This window comes from Aotus nancymaae, unplaced genomic scaffold, assembly GCF_030222135.1.
Source record: "Aotus nancymaae isolate 86718 unplaced genomic scaffold, 86718_ANA_hifiasm-v0.15.2.pri h1tg000072l, whole genome shotgun sequence".
In the NCBI taxonomy this organism is placed as follows: domain Eukaryota; kingdom Metazoa; phylum Chordata; class Mammalia; order Primates; family Aotidae; genus Aotus; species Aotus nancymaae.
The window spans coordinates 2,115,449-2,135,334 of record NW_026988487.1 but is presented as its reverse complement, the minus strand read 5'-3'; the positions used below and the strand labels follow the sequence as shown (position 1 = coordinate 2,135,334).

General features: G+C 45.7%; 1 protein-coding gene across 2 annotated transcripts in view; it reads left to right on the top strand.

Moving 5' to 3' along the window:
* The window catches only part of TTLL6 (tubulin tyrosine ligase like 6), a 55,176-nt gene that overhangs the window by 294 nt on the left and 34,996 nt on the right, over nucleotides 1–19,886 (top strand). The window contains exons 2-6 of one of the 2 annotated variants that reach the window (XM_064367431.1): nucleotides 13,610–13,833; nucleotides 14,649–14,689; nucleotides 16,554–16,672; nucleotides 16,812–16,942; nucleotides 18,973–19,129. In XM_064367431.1, the coding sequence (XP_064223501.1) occupies nucleotides 16,652–16,672; nucleotides 16,812–16,942; nucleotides 18,973–19,129 (309 nt within the window). In that variant the 5' untranslated portion in view covers nucleotides 13,610–13,833; nucleotides 14,649–14,689; nucleotides 16,554–16,651. Of the gene's footprint in view, nucleotides 1–13,609; nucleotides 13,834–14,081; nucleotides 14,690–16,553; nucleotides 16,673–16,811; nucleotides 16,943–18,972; nucleotides 19,130–19,886 lie in introns of both variants that reach the window. The other variant, XM_064367433.1, reaches the window with a different exon arrangement.

Sequence of the window (19,886 nt, the reverse complement as noted above, 5' to 3'; positions counted from 1 at the left end):
ACCACAGCTTTCTGGTGCCTCTCCCCTGAAAACCTGGCTAGACACGTCTCCTTATCCCCACACGGGACCCAGCTCCCCCGGATACCCTGCTGTCCTCCCTGGTGGCGTTCCACAGCGTCAGCCACTCACCCTCACTGTCCCTCGGCTCTGGGGCTCCCCACTTCTCAGTCCCTCCTGTTAACGTTCATTTCCTGCCCTCCCCCGATTTCCTAAACCAGATTCTACCAAGGAGCTGTCCCTTAGACACCAGCGATCCCTGTCCCTGGTACTCACACAACTCTCTTCATGTCCTTCATCCCCATCATTGGATCCTTTTCTTTATCACTGTTCTTCATTTGTCTGGAGAAACCTTCCAGAAAGACACTTCCCATTTTTCGTGGCCAGCAAAGCCCTCTGCAGATGCCCGTACCCTCTTCCAGCCTGGTATTCTTTCACTTCCAGTTATTTCTCACCCCTCCTGAATACTCTTCTGGCTTTTCAGAAAGTTCTTTGGGATTTGAACGTTAGGAAAAATATCACATTGGGCATGAAGTGGGAAGAGAGCTAAGGTTTTTATTTTTATTTATTTATTTGTTTGAAACGGAGTCTTGCTCTGTCACCCAGGCAATCTCAGCTCACAGCAACCTCGGCCTCCTGGATTCAAGTGATTCTCCTGCCTCAGCCTCCTGAGTAGCTGGGACTAAAGGCGCCCGCTACCACACCCAGCTAATTTTTGTATTTTTAGTAGAGACAAGGTTTCACCACGTTGGCCAGGCTGGTCTCAAACTCCTGACCTTGTGATCCGCTTGCCTTGGCCTCCCAAAGTACTGGGATTACGGTGCCCAGCCTGGGAGCTAACGTTTTTAAAGCACTGGTATATGCAAGGCACTCCAAAAAATTATTTAATATTTACGCCAATCCTATTATTATATATATATATATTGTTTTTTTATTTTAAGAGATGGAAGGGTCTCACTTTATTGCCTAAGCTGGTCTCGAACACCTGAGCCCAAGTAATCCTCCTACCTTGGCTTTCCAAAGTGCTGGAATTACAGGCATGAGCCACCACTCTTGGCCTATATTTCCATTTTACAATATAGCTTTTATTTTGAACCAAGCACTGCTTTAAGAGCATTAGAAATATTAACTCATGTAATCTTTAAAAGAACTCCACAAGGTGAATATTATTATCACCATTTTACTTACATAGAAGCTGAGGTACAGAGAGGCTGAGTTACTCACCCATGGTCACCATTCTAGAAACTAGTAGAGCTGAGATTTGGATCCAGATCCGGCTGTCTTTGCTAGCAATACCCTGAATATTGTGAAGAAAATGACTAGGCATGAGCCTGATTTGAATATTGTATCTTCCAATCTTGCAGAATTTCTCAGTTTCTAGCAGAATAAAAGATAGCATCTAAGTCAGCAAGATTCTTATTGTTCCCACTACATGTGGCCTGTCATTCTTAACACTTCTTATTGGCAAAGCCCTTGAGCAACTGGGTGCTCCATCCCTCCCTTTTTGGTCCATATTTTGCTTAGGACCCTGTCAGGTCTTGGGCTGAAACTCAAAGGGTGACTAGGATGAAAAGTCAAAAGTTCATAAAAAGCATCTTATTTTATCCTGTCTGAATCAAAGCTCAAAGAACTTTTCTAGATGTGAAGCTTTTATCCTACTGGTGGTCCTGTAATTATAGAGAAGATAGGGAGTGGGAGAGGAAATAATTGCTTTTTTTTTTTTTTTTAAAGATGGGGTTTCACCATGATGGCCAGGCTGGTCTTGAACTCCTGACCTCAGGTGATCCACCCACCTCTGCCTCCCAAAGTGCTAGGATTACAGGCATGAGCCACCATGCCCGGCTGTTTGGTTTTTTTTTTAATAAAGATGGGGTTTCACCATCATGGCCAGGTTGGTCTTGAACTCCTGACCTCAGGTGATCCACCCACCTCCACCTCCCAAAGTGCTAGGATTACAGGCATGAGCCACCGTGCCCGGCTGCTTTTTTTTTTTTTTTTTTTTTTTAATGACATACTGAGTTGGAGGGGCAAAGCTGAAAGCAAGATTCAGAGGTTTTACCTCCACTTCTTTTCTTCCCCCATCTACATTTTCCAAGAGCTAGCCACTGGAGGCCTTCAGAGGGAAATGCTTCCAGTAGGGAAATGAGGACCAAAAAATGAAAAGGAGGTACGTGAAGGAAAACCTATTATCTGGGGCAAGGGACGTCACAGACAGACAAAATAGACGAGGCCTTCAGTGCTCTATATATTCCTATAGACTAGAAAAAAAGTCCACGTGGTGAAGGTTAGTGATGAAAAAACTTGGCTACAACTTGAAATATGTTCTCCCTGGTTCTCTTCATCAACCACCAAATTATTGTTTCCTATTATTTATAGGATGCCTGTATTCATTCAGTTTTGCAAAAGAAAGCACTAAACATTTTCTACCCTCTGCAACACCTCCAGGGAAAGGAGAGTAGTCAACAAGTATAGTCCTTCAGAAGTGGAGATGAGGCAGGGACCCTCTTGAGTTTTTTCCAAATAATGGGCAATGTTTTCATAGACCCGTCCCTCCCCCTGGTGGCCAATGTGGGACATTTTCATGTTCTTCTAACCAGGATCTGGTTGACAGCCTCTGGCTTGGAAGATCTCAAGATCAAACTCTACCTAAAATGGAAGGAAACAGAATTTTTTCAGTGTCTTAACTATCCTACTTGGAAAGGTAAACTGATACCCTTCTTTATGACACATGCCCTTTCTTTTGTCATTAAGAAAAATGGAAGATGCTATTTTGCTATTTACTGTGTTTGTTACATTGGTAGTACAGCCCTCCGTCGTCATTGTCGTCTTCTTCTTCCTCTTGTTCTTCTTCTTCCTCTTCTTCATCTTCCTCTTCTTCTTCTTCCTCTTCATCTTCCTATTCTTCCTCTTCTTCTTCTTCCTCTTCTCCTTCTCCTCCTCCTCCTCCTCTTCCTTCTCCTCCTTTTCCTCCTCCTCCTCCTTCTCCTTCCTTCTCCTTCCTTCTCCTTCCTTCTCCTTCCTTCTCCTTCCTTCTCCTTCCTTCTCCTTCTCCTTCTTCTCCTTCTCCTCCTTCTTTCTCCTTTTCCTTTCGATAGTGTCTCCCTCTGTTGCCTAGGCTGGAGTGCAGTGGTGTAATCTAGACTCACTATGACTTCCACCTCCCAGGATCAACAGATTCTCCTGCCTTAACCAACCAAGTAGCTGGGATTACAGGTACCTGCCACCACACCCAGCTAATGTTTGTATTTTTAGTAGAGACGGGGTTTCACCAGTTGGCCAACTTGATTTCAAATTCCTGACCTCAAGTGATCCACCTGCCTTGGCCTCCCAAAGTGCTGGAATTACATATGTGAGCCACTGCACCCGGCATTAGTCTTTTTTAAACTCTCGAAAGCACTTAGTCCACTTTGCCTGTCCACCAACCTGGCATATGGGAAGTTAATTTGGGGACTGGGAAGCTTGGGTTTTGGTGGTGGTTCTGATTACTTGCTCTCTGGCTATGTGTAAGTCTCCTCCCCTAGCACAGACTGGTGGAGGGCAGGGAGTTCAATATCTCTTCTAAAAAGAGCCCTTCCTAAGGCCGGGTGCAGTGGCTCATGCCTGTAATCCCAACACTGGCCAATATGGTGAAACTCCATCTCTACTAAAAATATAAAAATTAGCTGGGCGTGATGGCATGCACCTGTAGTCCCAGCTCCTCAGGAGGTTGAAGCGGAAGAATCTCTTGACTCGGGAGGCGAAGGTTGCAGTGAGCCGAGATCATGCCACTACACTCCAGCCTGGGCAACAGAGTGAGAATCCGTCTCAAAAAAAAAAAAAAAAAAATTCCTCCCAGCTCTAACAGGAATTCCATAGGAGCTTAGAAAATATTCTAATTACACCCTTAATAGGAGCCCTGGTAGAATGTGGACATTGGTGAAAAGAAGGGAAAAAGAGTGAAAATAAATACATATAGAAACAATACAGCTGTTACCAGGTTATGGCAAATCTGGAGAGATCCAAGCCCTTGTTGGAGATGGGAATGTAGAAGGAGTTGGCTTTAAGGAAAATGATGTGAGACCAACTGATTTTTTTTCTTTTTAAGACAGGGTCTAGTTCTGTTTCCCAGGCTGGAGTGCAGTGGTGTGATCTCTACTCGCTGAGTATCTGGGACTACAGGCACACACCACTACACCTGGCTAATTTTTGTATTTATTTATTTGTTTATTTATTGGTAGAGATAGGGTTTCTCCATGTTGCCCAGGCTGGTGTCAAACCCCTGGGCTCAAGCACTCTGCCCATCTTGGCCTCCCAAAGTGCTAAGATTACAGGCATGAGCCACTGTGCCCAGCCCCCAACTGATTCTTAAGGGACTAAAGTCACTAAGATTGCTTTTGGGAGTTAGGAGATTGGTTACTTTACTTTATGGTCACATCATTTATGGCTGGCCAGTAAAGAGGAAAAGGCAGTGAGGGGAGCATGGAGAGAGGCTATGGGGACAGACGGACGTGTCTTCCAACCCCAGTTGTGCCTCTTACCTTAACCTCTCTGTCTCAGTCTTTTCATCTGTAATAGAGGAAAGAGTATCTATGATAGGATATTATGAGGATGAGACATTGTATAAATAATTGCTTTAGTGTAATGCCTGCTACTTGGTAAGTGGGTTGTCAGTAGTCTATTGTAAGTGAATAAAATCAAGCATTTTAAGTGTCAGCTGTATATGAGAAGGACCCAAGGTTGATGCTTTAACAACGTAAATAACAAATGTTATTTACCTAATGCTCACAACAACACTTCTATTATATAGCTAAGGAAAATGAACCTTGGAGAAGCTTAATTAGTTCATGCATTTATTCATTCTTCCAGCCCATTAATTCAAGAAGCCTATGAACGTCTCATTTTCAGTATCTTTTCCAGACACTGCCAGGAGCTGAGAATGCACAGAGACACAGCCTCTTCCATCAGGAAGTTCACAGTCCAGGGTTTCACAGCTGATAATGATAGAGAGCACTTTGTGGGCACCTACTGTGTGCCAGGCACAGTTCTAAGAACTTTGTGTTACATTAAGTCAAATGAGTAAACTCATTTAGTCTCCGTAACTGGGAGAAGCCACTTTACAGATGAGGAAACTAAGGCAGGAGGTTAAATAAACTGCCTGAGGTCAGACAACTAGAAAGTGGCAGAGCTGGGATTTATTTATTTACTTTTGAGACACAGTTTCGCTCTTGTTGCCCAGTCTGGAGTGCAATGATGTGATTTTGGCTCACCACAACCTCCACCTCCCAGGTTCAAGAGATTCTCCTGCCTCAGCCTCCCAAGTAGCTGGGATTACAGGCATGCACCACCACACCCAGCTAATTTTGTATTTTTAGTAGAGACGGGGTTTCTCCATGTTGGTCAGGCTGGTCTCGAACACCTGACCTCAGGTGAACCAGCCACTTTGACCTCTCAAAGTGCTGGGATTACAGGTGTGAGCCACTGTGCCTGGCCAGAGCTGGGATTTAAATCCAGGCAGATAGACTTCAAAATCTGAGTTCTTAGCTACTACACTACAACTGCCTCTTTAATAAGTGCCTTAGTAACCTACAGCTGACGGCAGAGGCCCTTACACCATGATGTATGTATATTTCAGGATGCCACCAGCAGCTCCCTTCACTCCTTTGTGTTCTCCTTAGGCCATGTCTTTTTTTTTTCTTTTTTTTTTTTTTAGGCCATGTCTTTTGCCTTTCCTCCTTTTATTTCTCAAGGCTGCAAGACTGCTTTTGGTCTTGAACCAACAAAATTGTTAAGCAGGACAGTAGTGGGAACTACCAGGTGAGCAGGGAGTGGTTACTAAGACTGGTAAGAGAAGTCTGGTAGAACCAAATAAAGCTCACCTGTGAAAAGTCTGAGGGCGGGGTGCAGGGGGGTGGAGGTGGCGGGTGGTCCCAGCTTCACCTGGGTCAGATTTAATTCTTGTTCTAAAAACCAGGGTATTAAAATACTTTCTGGCTGGGCGTGGTGGCTCATGCCTGTAATTCCAACACTTTGGGAGGCTGAGGTAGGCAGATCCCTTGAGGTCAGGAGTCTGAGACCAGTCTGGCCAATATGGTGAAACGCCATCTCTACTAAAAATACAAAAATTAGCCAGGCGTGGTGGCACAGACTTGTAATCCCAGCTGCTCGGGTGGCTGAGGCAGGAGAATTGCTTGAACCCGGGAAGCGGAGGTTGCACTGAGCTGAGATCACGCCATTGCATTGCAGCCTGGGCATCACAGTAAGACTCCATCTCAAAAAACAAAACAAAACAACAACAGCAATGAAAAAGGCCGGGTGCGGTGGCTCACTCCTATAATCCCAGCACTTTGGGAGGTGGGCAGATCACCTGAGGTCAGGAATTTGAGACCAGCCTAGCCAACATGGTGAAACCCCACCTCTACTAAAAATATAAAAGTAATTAGTCAGGTGTGGTGTCAGGTGCCTGTAATCCCAGCTATTTGGGAGGCTGAGGCAGGAGAATCGCTGGAACCCAGGAGGCGGAGGTTGCAGTCAATTGGGATTGTACCACTGCACTCCAGCCTGGGCAACAGAGCGAGACTCTGTCTCAAAAAAAGCTTTCTGCTCAGCTTTGGGGGAAGTGGCTTTTGTTTTCACTCGAACCTGGAGGCCAGAGATACTAGAGCAGAACAGGTGTAAATTCAGATATTTGTAGGGTCAGGCATGTAGCTTAAAGAAATGGGCTGGGTTTAAGAAAATGTCACCTCTCTTGAGCTGGGAACAGTGGCTCATGGCTGTAATCCCAGCTATTTGGGAGGCTGAGGCAGGAGGATCTCTTGAGGCCAGGCATTTGAGACCAGCCTGGGCAACACAGCAAGACCATGTCTCTAAAAAAGACATGTCTCAAGGCTACTATAAGAAAAATAGGCTGGGTGCAGTGGTTCATGCCTGTAATCCCAGAACTTTGGGAGGCCAAGGCAGGTGGATCACCTGAGGTCAGGAGTTCGAGACTAGCCTGGCCAACATGGTGAAACCCGGTCTCTACTAAAAATACAAAAATTAGCCAGGTATGGTGGCAGGCACCTGAATCCCAGCTACTTGGAAGGCAGAGGCAAAAGAATCGCTTGAACTTGGGAGGCTGAGGTTGCAGTGAGCCGAGATCGTGCCACTGCACTCCAGCCTGGGAGACAGAGTGAGGCTCCGTCCCAAAAAAAAGAAAAGAAAAGAAAGAAAGAATAAAGAAAAATAATGGCACAAGGATAACTGTTACTTGTCTCCTGTGTCAGGGAGACAAAAAGGAGTGTGAGGCATTGAGGCAGACTGGAAAATGTCTACAGGAGGCATTACTGAGCTCTGGTCGGTTGCTGACATGAAGGAATGGAGACCTACTTCTCCAAAAGCAATGGAAATCTGCATTTTTATGAGAAATCTATGAGAATCTTCATTTTCCAGTTGTTGGCAACTATATATATATATACACACACACACACACACACTATACATATTATATACATATATATATACTACACACACACACACACACACATACACACACGTAGTTTATTTTTAATTTTTTTGGTGCCGTGACTTGGATTTTTATTTTTGAGACAGGGTCTCACTGTCACCCAGGTTGGAGTGTGTGTGTGTGTGTGTGTGTGCGTGTATATATATATAGTATATATATTGTATGTATGTTATATATGTATATAGTATACTGTATATATATAGTATAGAGATATGTATATAATATATTGTATACACCACACACACACACTCCGGCCTGGATGACAGTGAGACCCTGTTTCAAAAAAAAGAAACTATGTGTGTATGTATACTATATATATGTATATAGTATGTGTGTGTATATACATATAGTTGCCAACAACTAGAAAATGCAAATTCTCATAGATTTCTCATAAAAATGCAGATCTCCATTTCTTTTGGAGAAGTCTCCATTCCTTCATGCCAGCAATATACATACATATTAGTATGTATGTATACATAGATACTATATATATATATACTATACACACACACACACACATAGGGTTTTTTTTTTGAGACAGGGTCTCACTGTCATCCAGGCTAAGAGTACAGTGGCATGATCACAGCTCACTGCAGCCTCCATCTCCTGGGATCAGGTGATGCCCTTACCTTGGCCTCCCAAAGTGTTAGGATTACAGGCATGAGCTACTGTGCCCCAGAAGTAGACATTTCTGCAAGCTAGATTCAGCATGCATGTGCCCAGTAGGCAAACTTTGAAGGAGTTATTCTCTTTCAGGATCTTTGGAGAGACAGGATTCAGACTTGGAGATTAAACAGGGAGAGAAGATTGGGGGAAAAGAAAGCAAGGAGGCCAAAGACAAAGCAGAAATAGTCATATGGCAAGTACTGTTTGCCATCTTGCACCTGTCTTGGGTACCATGCCAGGTAGCTCTTATATCATAGGCAGCCTAGAATACGAGGGAATGCAGGCAAGAATTCTATGGTGAACCAGTTCCTCTAAAAGTGCATGGGCTCAGGGCCAGGCATGGTGGCTCACGCCCGCAATCCTAGCACTTTGGGAGGTTGAGGTGGGAAGATCACAAGGTCAGTAGTTTGAGACCAGCCTGGCCAACATAGTGAAACCCTGTCTCTACTAAAAATACAAAAATTAGCCACGCCTGTAGTCCCAGCTACTCGGGAGGCTGAGGCAGGAGAATCGCTTGAACCAGGAGGTGGAGGTTGTGGTGAGCTGAGATTGTGCCACTGCACTGCAGCCTGGGCAACAGAGTGACTCCATCTCAAAAAAAAAAAAAAAAAAAAAATGTGCATGGCCTCAGTTCCTTACTCTACATGCCTGAGGCCCTCTCATGCAAGAGCAAACAGAATTTGACCTTTTTTTCTTTTCTTTTCTTTTTTTGACACAAGGTCTCTGTCATCCAGGCTGGAGTGCAGTGGTACAACCATGGCTCACTTCTGCCTCAAACTCCTGGGCTCAAGCAATCCTCCCACCTCAGCCTCCCAAGTAGCTGGGACTACAGGCATGTGGCACCACACCCAGCTAATTTTTTTCAATAGAGATGCGGTCCCACTTTGTTGCCCAGGCTGGTTTTGAACTCCTGGGCTCAAGCAATCCTCCCACCTTGGCCTCCCAAAATATCAGGATTACATGTGTGAGCCACTGCACCTGGCCTACTTTTTGAGGCAGATATATATAGAAGGAGCCATGACTTGTTCTTACCACTCAGGCAAGGACTCAAAAATGGGTAAAGAGAATCTGTACTTCCAGAGGTCAAATTCAGGGTCAGTTTTCTCTCCTCAAGTTAACATTAACCTTTAGGTAAATACAGCCACTCCTCCTTGAGGGCTTGGTACACAGGAGCCGTTGTGGAGGGCTAGGGGAGTGGAGCTGGCAATTTACCTGCAAGGAAGGGAGCAGCCCAAGGTCAAGATTTCATGTACCTTAGTTCCCCTGAACTTTGCCAAGAATGCGCCTGTTCACTGGGAGCAATTGACTCACAAGGCCCAGGTTTTATCTGTCAATTGCACTGAGGGCATCTCTTCTTCCCCCTGTGCTGGTATCACCACAAAGGGTCTTACGTGTAAGTGGCAGCCCTCTTCAGAAAGAGAGAGAACCAAGTGGCAATCCTTGGCTGACTTAGTAATTCTACCTTCTCTCTTGTTGTAAGCATTCAATGGGAGCATGTATATGAAAATTCTTTGAAAAGCCCAGAGAACTATTCCCACACAAAGGCCTATTATTAAATTGTTTATGGGTAGCCTCCATAGTTAAAGGGCTCCACACCATCAAATTTGGTTTTAGAAAGGAACAGAGAGGTGGAAGGGTGCAGTCATATTGAAGACATTGGCCGTAGGGTGTAAAAGTTGTCTAGAATTAGCAAGTTTGGGCCAGGCACAGTGGCTCACGCCTATAATCCCAGCACTTTGGGAGGCTGAGGCAGGCGAATCACTTGAGGTCCAGAGTTCGAGACCAGCCTGGCCAACATGGTGAAACCTCATCTCTACTAAAAATACAAAAAATTAGCCTGGTGTGCATGCCTGTAATCCCAGGTACTTGGGAGGCTGAGGCAGGAGAATCACTTGAACCCGGGAGACGTAGGTTGCAGTGAGCCGAGATGGCACCACTGCACTCCAGCCTGGGTGATAGAACAAGACTCCATCTCAAAAAAAAAAAAAAAAACAGTTAGCAAATTTGTGTGGAGAGGGGAGATGATTCCCAAGAGATGTGGGACTCTGGTGAGCCTTCTCTTGTCATATATTCTGGTAGTATTCCAAATTACTGCAATCCTTCTGGGTAGCAACATGGTATATATATATATATATATATATATGAGAAGCTGTATAATTTGCATATTCATTAACCCTGTAATATCAGGATATTAAGAAAATAACCCCAAGTAAGTAAAAGGCCTTCTGCACATGTGCACATGCAAGAGTGCATTTTAGAGCTATTTATATAATATCAAAATTGGCAGCAACTTACGTTTCCAACGATAGGACAATGGTTGGTTACATTCAGGTACATTCTTTCAATGAAATACGTACAGCCATTAAAAACTAGAAGGCTGGGCATGGTGGCTCATGCCTGTAATCCCAGCACTTTGGGAGGCCGAGGTGGGCAAATCACAAGGTCAGGAGTTCGAGACCAGCCTGGCCAACATGGTGAAATCCTGTCTCTACTAAAAATACAAAAAATTTGCTGGGTGTGGTGGTATGTGCCTGTAATCCCAGCTACTTGGGAGGCTGAGGCAGGAGAATCAGGTGAACTTGGGAGGCAGGGGTTGCAGTGAACTGAGATTTCACCCTTGTACCCCAGCCTGGGCAACAGTGTGAGACTCTGTCTAAACAAAACAAAACAGAACAGAACAGAACCAGAAGGCTGGGTGCAGTGGCTCGTGCCTGTAATCCCAGCACTGTGGGAGGCTGAGGTGGGTGAATCACGAGATCAGGAGTTTGAGACCAGCCTGGCCAACATGGTGAAACCCTGTCTCTACTAAAAATACAAAACATTAGCTGGGCATGATGGCAGACACCTGTAATCCCAGCCACTCTGGAGGCTGAATCAGGAGAATCGCTTGAACCAAAAGGCTGAGGTTGTGGTGAGCCGAGATCGAATCACTGCTCTCCAGACTGGGCAACATTGTGAGACTCCATTTCAAAAAAAAAAAAAGAAAAAAATCTAGAAATGGCCGGGCACAATGGCTCACGCTTGTAATCTCAACACTATGAGAGGCAGGCAGGTTGCTGGAAGTCAGGAGTTCAACATCAGCTTGGTCAACATGGCACAACTCCGTCTCTACTAAAAATATGAGTTAGCTAGGTGTGGTGGTGCATGCCTGTAATCCCAGCTTCTTGGGAGGCTGAGGTACAAGAATTGCTTGAACCTGGGAGGCCAAGGTTGCAGTGAGCCAAGATTGCATCACTACACTCCAGCCTGGGTGACAAAGCAAGACTGTCTCGAAACAAACAAACAAACAAACCAAAAAACCCAGAAACATGTAAACCTTGCCACAATGAAAAAGCTGTTTATGATCTACTAAGTGGGCAAAAAGCAAATACAAAATTGATTACAATTATATAAGAATAATTATGCTTAGAAATTGTTATTGTTTTTTAAAATTAATTTTTTTTTCTTGAGGCGGAGTCTTGCTCTTGTCACCTAGGCTGACGAGCAATGGTGCCATCTTGGCTCACTGCAACCTCTGCCTCCTGGGTTCAAGCCATTCTCCTGCCTCAGCCTCCCAAGTAGCTGGGATTTGAGTGTGCACCACCACGCCCAGCTAATTTTTACTATTTTTGGTAGAGACGGGGTTTCTCCATGTTGGCCAGGCTGGTCTCGGACTCCTGACCTCAAGTGATCTGCCCGCCTCAGTCTCCCAAAGTGCTGGAATTACACATGTGAGCCACCGTGCCCGGCCTTATGCTTAGAAATTAAGAATAAAAGTGAGCCGGGCGCGGTGGCTCACGCCTGTAATCCCAGCACTTTGGGAGGCCGAGGTGGGTGGATCATGAGGTCAAGAGATCGAGACCATCCTGGTCAACATGGTGAAACCCCATCTCTACTAAAAATACAAAAAATTAGCTGGGCATGGTGGCGCGTGCCTGTAATCCCAGCTACTCAGGAGGCTGAGGCAGGAGAATTGCCTGAACCCAGGAGGCGGAGGTTGCGGTGAGCTGAGATCGCGCCATTGCACTCCAGCCTGGGTAACAAGAGCGAAACTCCATCTAAAATAAATAAATAAATAAATAAATAAAAGTGAATCCACAGAGAGTCTAAAGTGGCTGTGACAGGGTAGGAAAACTACAGGAGATTTCTCATCCTACCTCATTTTCTAAGTCTCCTTTAATGTTATATTATTGTAATAAGAATACATTGTAATAAAGATGTTATTATCTCTTTTTAAATCCAAAGAATTTGTGAGAGAAGAACAGGTAGTAAGTAGCCAGGGGACTGTGGACATCAGAGGAGAGGGGTTGAAATGGGAGGAAGTTTGCAGGGTTTTCAGAGGTGAGGAGAGGAAGGTGTGAGGGAATATGAATTTATTAATTGGGCCTGGCGGTTCTGGGTTACCTAAAGGCAAACTAAGCACATTCTTAAGGAGAAGTGAAGCAGGGGCATTCAAATCCATTAAAAATAGTTGATATTTGGCATTTCTTTTTTTTGTTTTTTGAGATAGAGTCTCGCTCCATGGCCTAGGCTGGAGTGCAGTGGCATGATCTCAGCTCATGGCAACCTCTGCCTCCCAGGTTCAAGTGATTCTCCTGCCTCAGTCTCCTGAGTAACTGGGATTACAGGTGCCTGCCACCACTTCCTACTGATTTTTTTTGATGTTTTTAGTAGAGACGGGGTTTCACCATGTTGGCCAGGCTGGTCTCAAACTCCTGACTTTAAGTGATCTGCCCATGTTGGCCTCCCAAAGTGCCGGGATTGCAGGCGTGAGCCACCGTGCCTGGTGATATTTGACATTTTGAGCAAACATTAAAGAAATCTCATGGAGCCAGGGAGAAAGAGATCTCTGCTGGAATTCCTTATATGTATTTTATAATTTGATCTTGTTTTTATTTTGGAATGGATGGTGGGAGAGACATAGCTTTCTCTGTGGTTGGTGTCTCTGAAGGTCTGCATCTGGCCCTGGGCTTGAATCTTACTGTTCAATCAGCTACAGTCCTGTACTCCGTGAGTGGCAGTTGCATTCATTTTCAGGCCAGCATATTGCTTTGTGGGAGGTTCAGCGCAGTGCAGAAACAGTTAACAGACCGCCTCAAAGCACCTCCACCTGCACCCTCTGGGACTAAGTCAGCTAGGAAGGCTTGGGGCTTCCTCCTGAGGCTGTCTCCAGATACTCACTCACTTTAATAAGATTGTTTACCAGGTAGTGCCATGCATAGCATCTCAGCCTGCTCCTGAAAACCCCAGGAGGGAAAAACTAAGGCTAGGGTTGGCCGAGTGAGTCTCCAAGGTCACAGTCAATGACAAAAGATGGAATCAGCACCCTCCCTGAGCTTGCATCAAACCTTGGAGGCCGGGTGGCATTTCATAAACTGCAACCTGTTGCCTTCAATTAGAACCCTGGTTCACCACCCACATGAGTGAGGGAGGGGATCCCCCTGCGGGTAGATCCCTGTAACTGCGGCTCCTCTGCCCTCTCTCCAGGGGGGTGCCTGGTATTTCCCCAGAGCCTCCTCCCAGGCCAGGGAGATGCCACAGTGCCTGACTTTTGAAAGCCAGGAAGGGGCAAACTCCGAAGAGAAGGGGGACAGTTCCATAGAAGATCCAAAAGAAACCATGGCGCTGGCTGTTGTGAGAGAGAACCCAGGGACACAAAACGGACTTGAGAATGCCCAGCAGCAAGGCAAGAAGAAGAGGAAGAAAAAAAGGTTAGGATTGAAAGATGGGGAATGGGGAGCCATGTTGGTGAGAACAGGAAGGAACTGGAGAGAAGGGGGTCTTAGCTGATGATAAGAGGGTAAAGGAGAAACTGTGTGCTGAGACTGTCAAAATCTCACCACTTTTGGTTCATATAAAAAGAATCGACTTTTGGTGATTTGTTTTATAGAATCAACTAGTTAAGTGTGTAATCTAAAAAACCACGCCTTGTCCTAATTTTCATTCTATTTGTGTTTAGGATGTCCTTAAAAAATAGCTGAAAGAAAAGATTTCCTTGTTTTAAGAAGGCACTTATTTGTCCTGGAAATTTAGTACACCTTAAATATGATAGAACTGTATCAGGATCCAGCTGCAGCTTGTGTATTCCAGCTCTTTTTTAATATTTCACCATGTCTTGCTCCATTCAGACTGTTTGATGAAGGAAAGCTTGTCCACTTTCAAATTCATAGCTTCCCTTAATGGGGGGAAGAGGAAGGAGAGAGGTATTTTGGCCAAAAAGATTTTTAATTCCCGTCCCTGATGGGCCAGTGGAGTAAAAGGTTTGAAACACTGATGTCAGTAAGAAGCTGCGAGCAAGATTACTGTAATTGCAACACAGAATTTCTGCCTTCTGGATAGAGTCATCATACCCTGATTCCATGTTTTCCACCATGCTGCACCCCTCTGGACTCGTGTCTCAGCAACAGGGGTGGTCAAACCAGGCTTAGTGTGGCAGGCTAGATTTCAGACAGGATGTTTCTGGGCACAGCCACTTGGTCTGGCAAGTGTGTGTCTGTCTTGCTGCTTTCCTTTTTCTCTTTTCCAGATGACTGGTGATCAATCTGTCCAGCTGCCGGTATGACAGTGGTGAGCATCTACGTTCAAGGGATCTATAATGGGGACCCACTGGATTCTCCCAAAGGGTTGGGAAGAGTCATTCTTGTGTAGTTGTGAGAATGAAAGGGGGTGTCTCTAAATCCTGTCCTTCAGTTCTCCTAGCTCAATGAACTATTTAATTAAGAAAGTTGGGAATCTTATTCCAAGAGTCATGGATTTTCACCACAATGGTGTGTACTTCAACTATCTGTAATTCTTCCATATAGTGATTTGCGGATCTAATTGTAAAAGAGACAGCTGTTGCTGTAGTCAGTGGCTCTGTTTTAGAACACAAGTTAGAAACTGGCAGTTCATGAACTGAACCTGATCTATAAATCTATTTTGTACTTCAGAGCACAGTGTTGCTGTTGCTTTTTTTTTTTTTTTTTTTTTTGAGATGGAGTCTTGCTCTGGAGTGCAGTGGCGCGATCTCGGCTCACTGCACCGTCTACCTCCGGGGTTCAAATGATTCTTCTGCCTCAGCCTCCCAAGTAGCTGGGATTACAGGCACTGCCACCACGCCCAGCTAATTTTTGTATTTTTAGTAGGGACAGGGTTTTGCCATATTGGCCAGGCTGGTCTCAAACGCCTGACCTCAAGCGATCCACCTGCCTTGGCCTCCCAAAGCGCTGGGATTACAGGTGTAAGCCATTGTGCCTGGCTCTTGCTGTATTTTATTTTATTTTATTTATTTATTTTGAGACTGAGTCTTGCTCTGTCACCCAAGCTGGAGTGCAGTGGCATGATCTTGTCTCACTGCAACCTCCGCTTCCTAGGTTCAAGCAATTGTCCTGCCTCAGCCTCCCAAGTAGTTGGGATTACAGGTGCATGCCACCATGCCCAGATAATTTTTGTATTTTTAGTAGAGACAAAGTTTTACTATGTTGGCCAGGCTGGTCTTGAACTCCTGACCTCAGATAATCCACCTGCCTTGGCATCCCAAAGTGCTGGGATCATAGGTGTGAGCCACTGTGCCCAGCCTGTTGCTGTATTTTAAATTCAAATGTGAATGCTTTAGGGTAGTCTTGTACTGTCCCGGTTACTGCAGGTACTTCTTCCATTCTAGGTCCTTGAAGGCATTTGAGTTTGTGTTGGAGTCAGCGCCTACTTATTAATCCTAACAGGAACAGGAAGAAGGATATGACAGCACACATGTGGTTTTAAAATCCAGTGTATACTTTTTAAAAACATGAATGCTCAATATACCATATACTAATTAAGCTTGGCTCTGGCTGATGTTAAGGATCAGTTTATATTCCCCGAACATTTAGAGCTTGGTGTCTGGAGGAAAGCAAGAAGCTTGCTTTCTGGCAAGAGGAAGCCAGGACAGGAAAACATTTACCCCAGTTAATCTTCTACAGGGATTATTGAGCACAGGCTGGATTCTTTAGTAACTTTCAACTCTCCATGTTCCTTTCTTTTCCTTCTTTCTTTTTCTTTTCTTCTCTCTCTTTTTTTTTTTTGCAGACAGGGTCTCCTGTTGCACAGGCTGAAGGGCAGTGGCACGATCATGGCTCACTGCAGCCTTGACTTCCAGGTCTCAGATTATTCTCCCCCCTCAGCCTCCTGAGTAGCTGGGATTACAGGCGGCGGCTCCCACCACCTGTCTCTACTAGAGTAGAGACAGGGTTTTGCCATGTTGGCCAAGCTGGTCTTGAACTGCTGGGCTTAACTGATGTGGTGGCAGTGTTTGACTCTCCGTTCTTGCATCCAGACAGGGCGAGATGGCTTCTAGTCCCAAGGAGCCAAGTTCTCTTGCCTCAGTACTTGGTCTGGGAGCACCTAGAAATGGAACCTCCCCACCCCATGCTTCTCCCCCACTTCCCGGGCTAACGGGTCTTTCTTTCTTCAATAGTGCGCAGGGCCGCCCAACAATACGGCCTTAGAGAGGGAGGGGAAAACGATGACTGGACCCTCTATTGGACAGATAACTCAGTGTCACTGGAGCGGGTGATGGAAATGAAAAGTTACCAGGTATTTGGGCTAGTGATGGTCCTTGGTTTAAATGTGGCATCTTACCCAGTGGGGCCCCATTTTTACACCTGTCTCCTGAGGAGATCTTGTGGTACTCCCTGGTCCTTGGATTGCTCATGAATTCCGGCTTCTCTTGCAGAAGATCAATCACTTCCCCGGAATGAGTGAAATCTGCCGGAAGGACTTGCTGGCCAGGAATATGAGCCGCATGTTAAAGATGTTCCCTAAAGATTTCCACTTTTTCCCTAGGACCTGGTGTCTTCCTGCTGAGTGAGTGCCCCCTGCCCTGTGCTTCCTCCACCACACCCTTCCCCATTTACGTTTCCTCTTGCCCCTGATTCCATGGTTGCCACTTTCCCTGCCCATATGATCTCCCATCTCTCTGGCTACTGTTCAGGAAGAGAAGGGATAAAGGGTGTGTCCAAGGTTGAGAAAACACAAGGCTCTGCCTGTAAAATTAGATGACATTGAGGGGCTGGGTGCCTTGGGGCCTGTACCTGCAGTTGGGGTGAGAGTTTGTTCTAACCCTGAAAGCTGTTGATTTTGAATTCATTCCAACCATGTAACTGCAGTTTCCGAATCTCTAAGGACCATGAGCACCTCTGGAGAGAGTGTGCTAGTGGTTAGCACCCAGGTTAGGAGCAGGGAGGGATGCCTGACCTCTGTCCTATGCAATGCTATGGATAGCAGTCAGAACTTCCCCTTCTTTGCTCTCTTTATTTATTTTTATTTATTTTGTTTTTATTTTTAGAGTGAACATGATTGCTATATTTATTTTTTCTGAGATGGAATTTTGCTCTTGTTGCCCAGGCTGGAGTGCAATGGTGCCATCTTGGCTCACTGCAACCTCCGCCTCCCAGGTTCAAGTGATTCTCCTGCCTCAGCCTCATGAGTAGCTGGGATTACAGGCATGCACCACCACGCCCAGCTAATTTTGTGTTTTTAATAGAGACAGGGTTTCTCAATGTTGGTCAGGCTGGTCTCAAACTCCCAACCTCAGGTGATCCACCTGCCTCAGCCTCCCAAAGTGCTGGGATTACAGGCGTGGGCCACCACGCCCAGCCCTCTCAGCTCTCTTTATATCTGCTTCAAAATGACATCAGTTCTTGGTATGTAAAAATACATGCTAATGGACTACACCACTGAGTAAAAGGAGATATGTGAGATGACATACATGACCTAGGGTGCAATCTGGTGGTTGAGACAGGGCAGAGGTGGGTGGAGCAGTGTCACTACCAGATTATACTCATAAGGCAAGGGCACCAGAGGAATTCCACCCTCCTCTCTCCACCCAGTGCTTTCCAAAACCAGGAGCTCCATGGTTCTCAGACTTTCCTTGGCTTGTCTGGAACAACTTTCAGGCTTAGCAGCAAATTAGAAGGAAATGTATTTGCCATCAGGTCCACAGGAGCTCCAGATTTCATGGTTACTGAAGAACATTGCAGTTAGGTGACTTTCCCAATGGTTACAAGGTTCCTATGAGTTAAAACACAAAATAAGAAGTATAGCAAGACTGAGAGATAGAATCCATTAATTTACGTTCTTTCTTTCTGCTTTTTTTTTTTTTTTTTGCTTTTTTTTTTTTTGTATTTTTAGTAGAGATGGGGTTTCACCATGTTGGTGAGGCTGATCTTGAACACCTGACCTCATGATCTGCCTGCCTCAGCCTCCCAAATTGCTGGGATTACAGGCATGAGCCACTGTGCTCGGCCTAGTTTCTTTCTTTCTCTGAATATACTTTCCTCAAAATATCTTCAAATGTATGATTTGCTCTCTCACACTCTGGCTGAAATGGAGGTGTCACAGACAAAACACTGAAGCCCAGAGCGGGGTAAGAGACTGATGGATCTAAAGTCACATCACTTGTCAGGGCTTGAGCCAGATCCAGAACTCCAGAGCTCCTGTCTGCAAACCCAGAAAGCCAAACTACCTGTGCCGCGGTCACCCTGATGGGGCACGAAGCACTTTGCCTACATTATGCCATGCAATGAAGAAGCACAGGAGATGGGTGTCATTATTATCCTCACTGTGTAGATGATGAAGTTGAGGTTTAGAGAGGTCAAATACTTGCAGAGGGATGCACCACTGGTAGATGGTGTTGCTTGGTCTTCAACCTCGGCCTGAATTCCCTCTGAAGCCTACATCCCCCACTGTGTGTGCTCTACCGTCTCCCATTGCTGGACCTCTGGGCGTCTGTCAATGCCAGGGCTTTGTTTCTTTCTTTTCTTCATAAAGAGCTAGCCTTCCTTTTCATTGCTCCCCAGCTAAAGATGTATCTTGTTCCCTCCCTGTTTTGGTAGCTGGGGAGATTTGCAGACCTACAGCAGGTCAAGAAAAAATAAGACATACATTTGTAAGCCGGATTCGGGCTGCCAAGGGAAAGGCATATTCATCACCCGAACGGTGAAAGAAATCAAACCAGGGGAGGATATGATCTGTCAGCTCTATATTTCAAAGGTACTTCCTCATTGCCATTATTTATTTATCACCCACAGCAACTGCGGGCTCGAGCTCCACTGGACAGAATGTGAAATGAGGGGATGGAGGGTGAAGGTGGAGCCGACCTGGCTTCTGCCTTGCACTTTGTCAGACCAAACCTTCCGATCAGGGGTGCTGACATGTGCCCGGGCCAGAATGTCCCTTATCCTTTTACCCTTGTCACTTGGTCTGGGCCTACCAGGCTGGCCCTTTTCCTCTAACACATTAGGGCTGGGAGAGTACCTTTGGTTTGAGGAAGCCCTGATGTGGGAAAGGCGCATGGTGCTGGAGAGCAACCAGCTTTCCTCTTTGACTGGAGGTCATAGGTCACAGCCTATTGCGGGGAGGGAGCCCTCTAGGAGTGTGGACAGAGCGGGACACACTGACCTCCCTGGGAAGAAATGGCCAAGAGACGCATTGCAGGGAGAACTCTTACAGAACTGCAACCATGTGTTGGCCGAGCAAAGTGGCTCATGCCTGTAATCACAGCACTTTGGGAGGCTGAGGCGAGTGGATTGCTTTGAACTCAGGAGTTTCAGACCAGCCTGGGCAACATGGCGAAACCCTTTCTCTACAAAAAAATACAAAAATTAGCCAGGTGTGGTGGCAAGTGCCTGTAGTCCCAGGTACTCTAGAGGCTGAGGCTGGAGAATCGCTTGAGCCTGGGAAGCGGAGGTTGTAATGAGCCAAGATTGTGCCTCTGCACTCCAGCAACAGGGTGAGAACCTGGAGACCC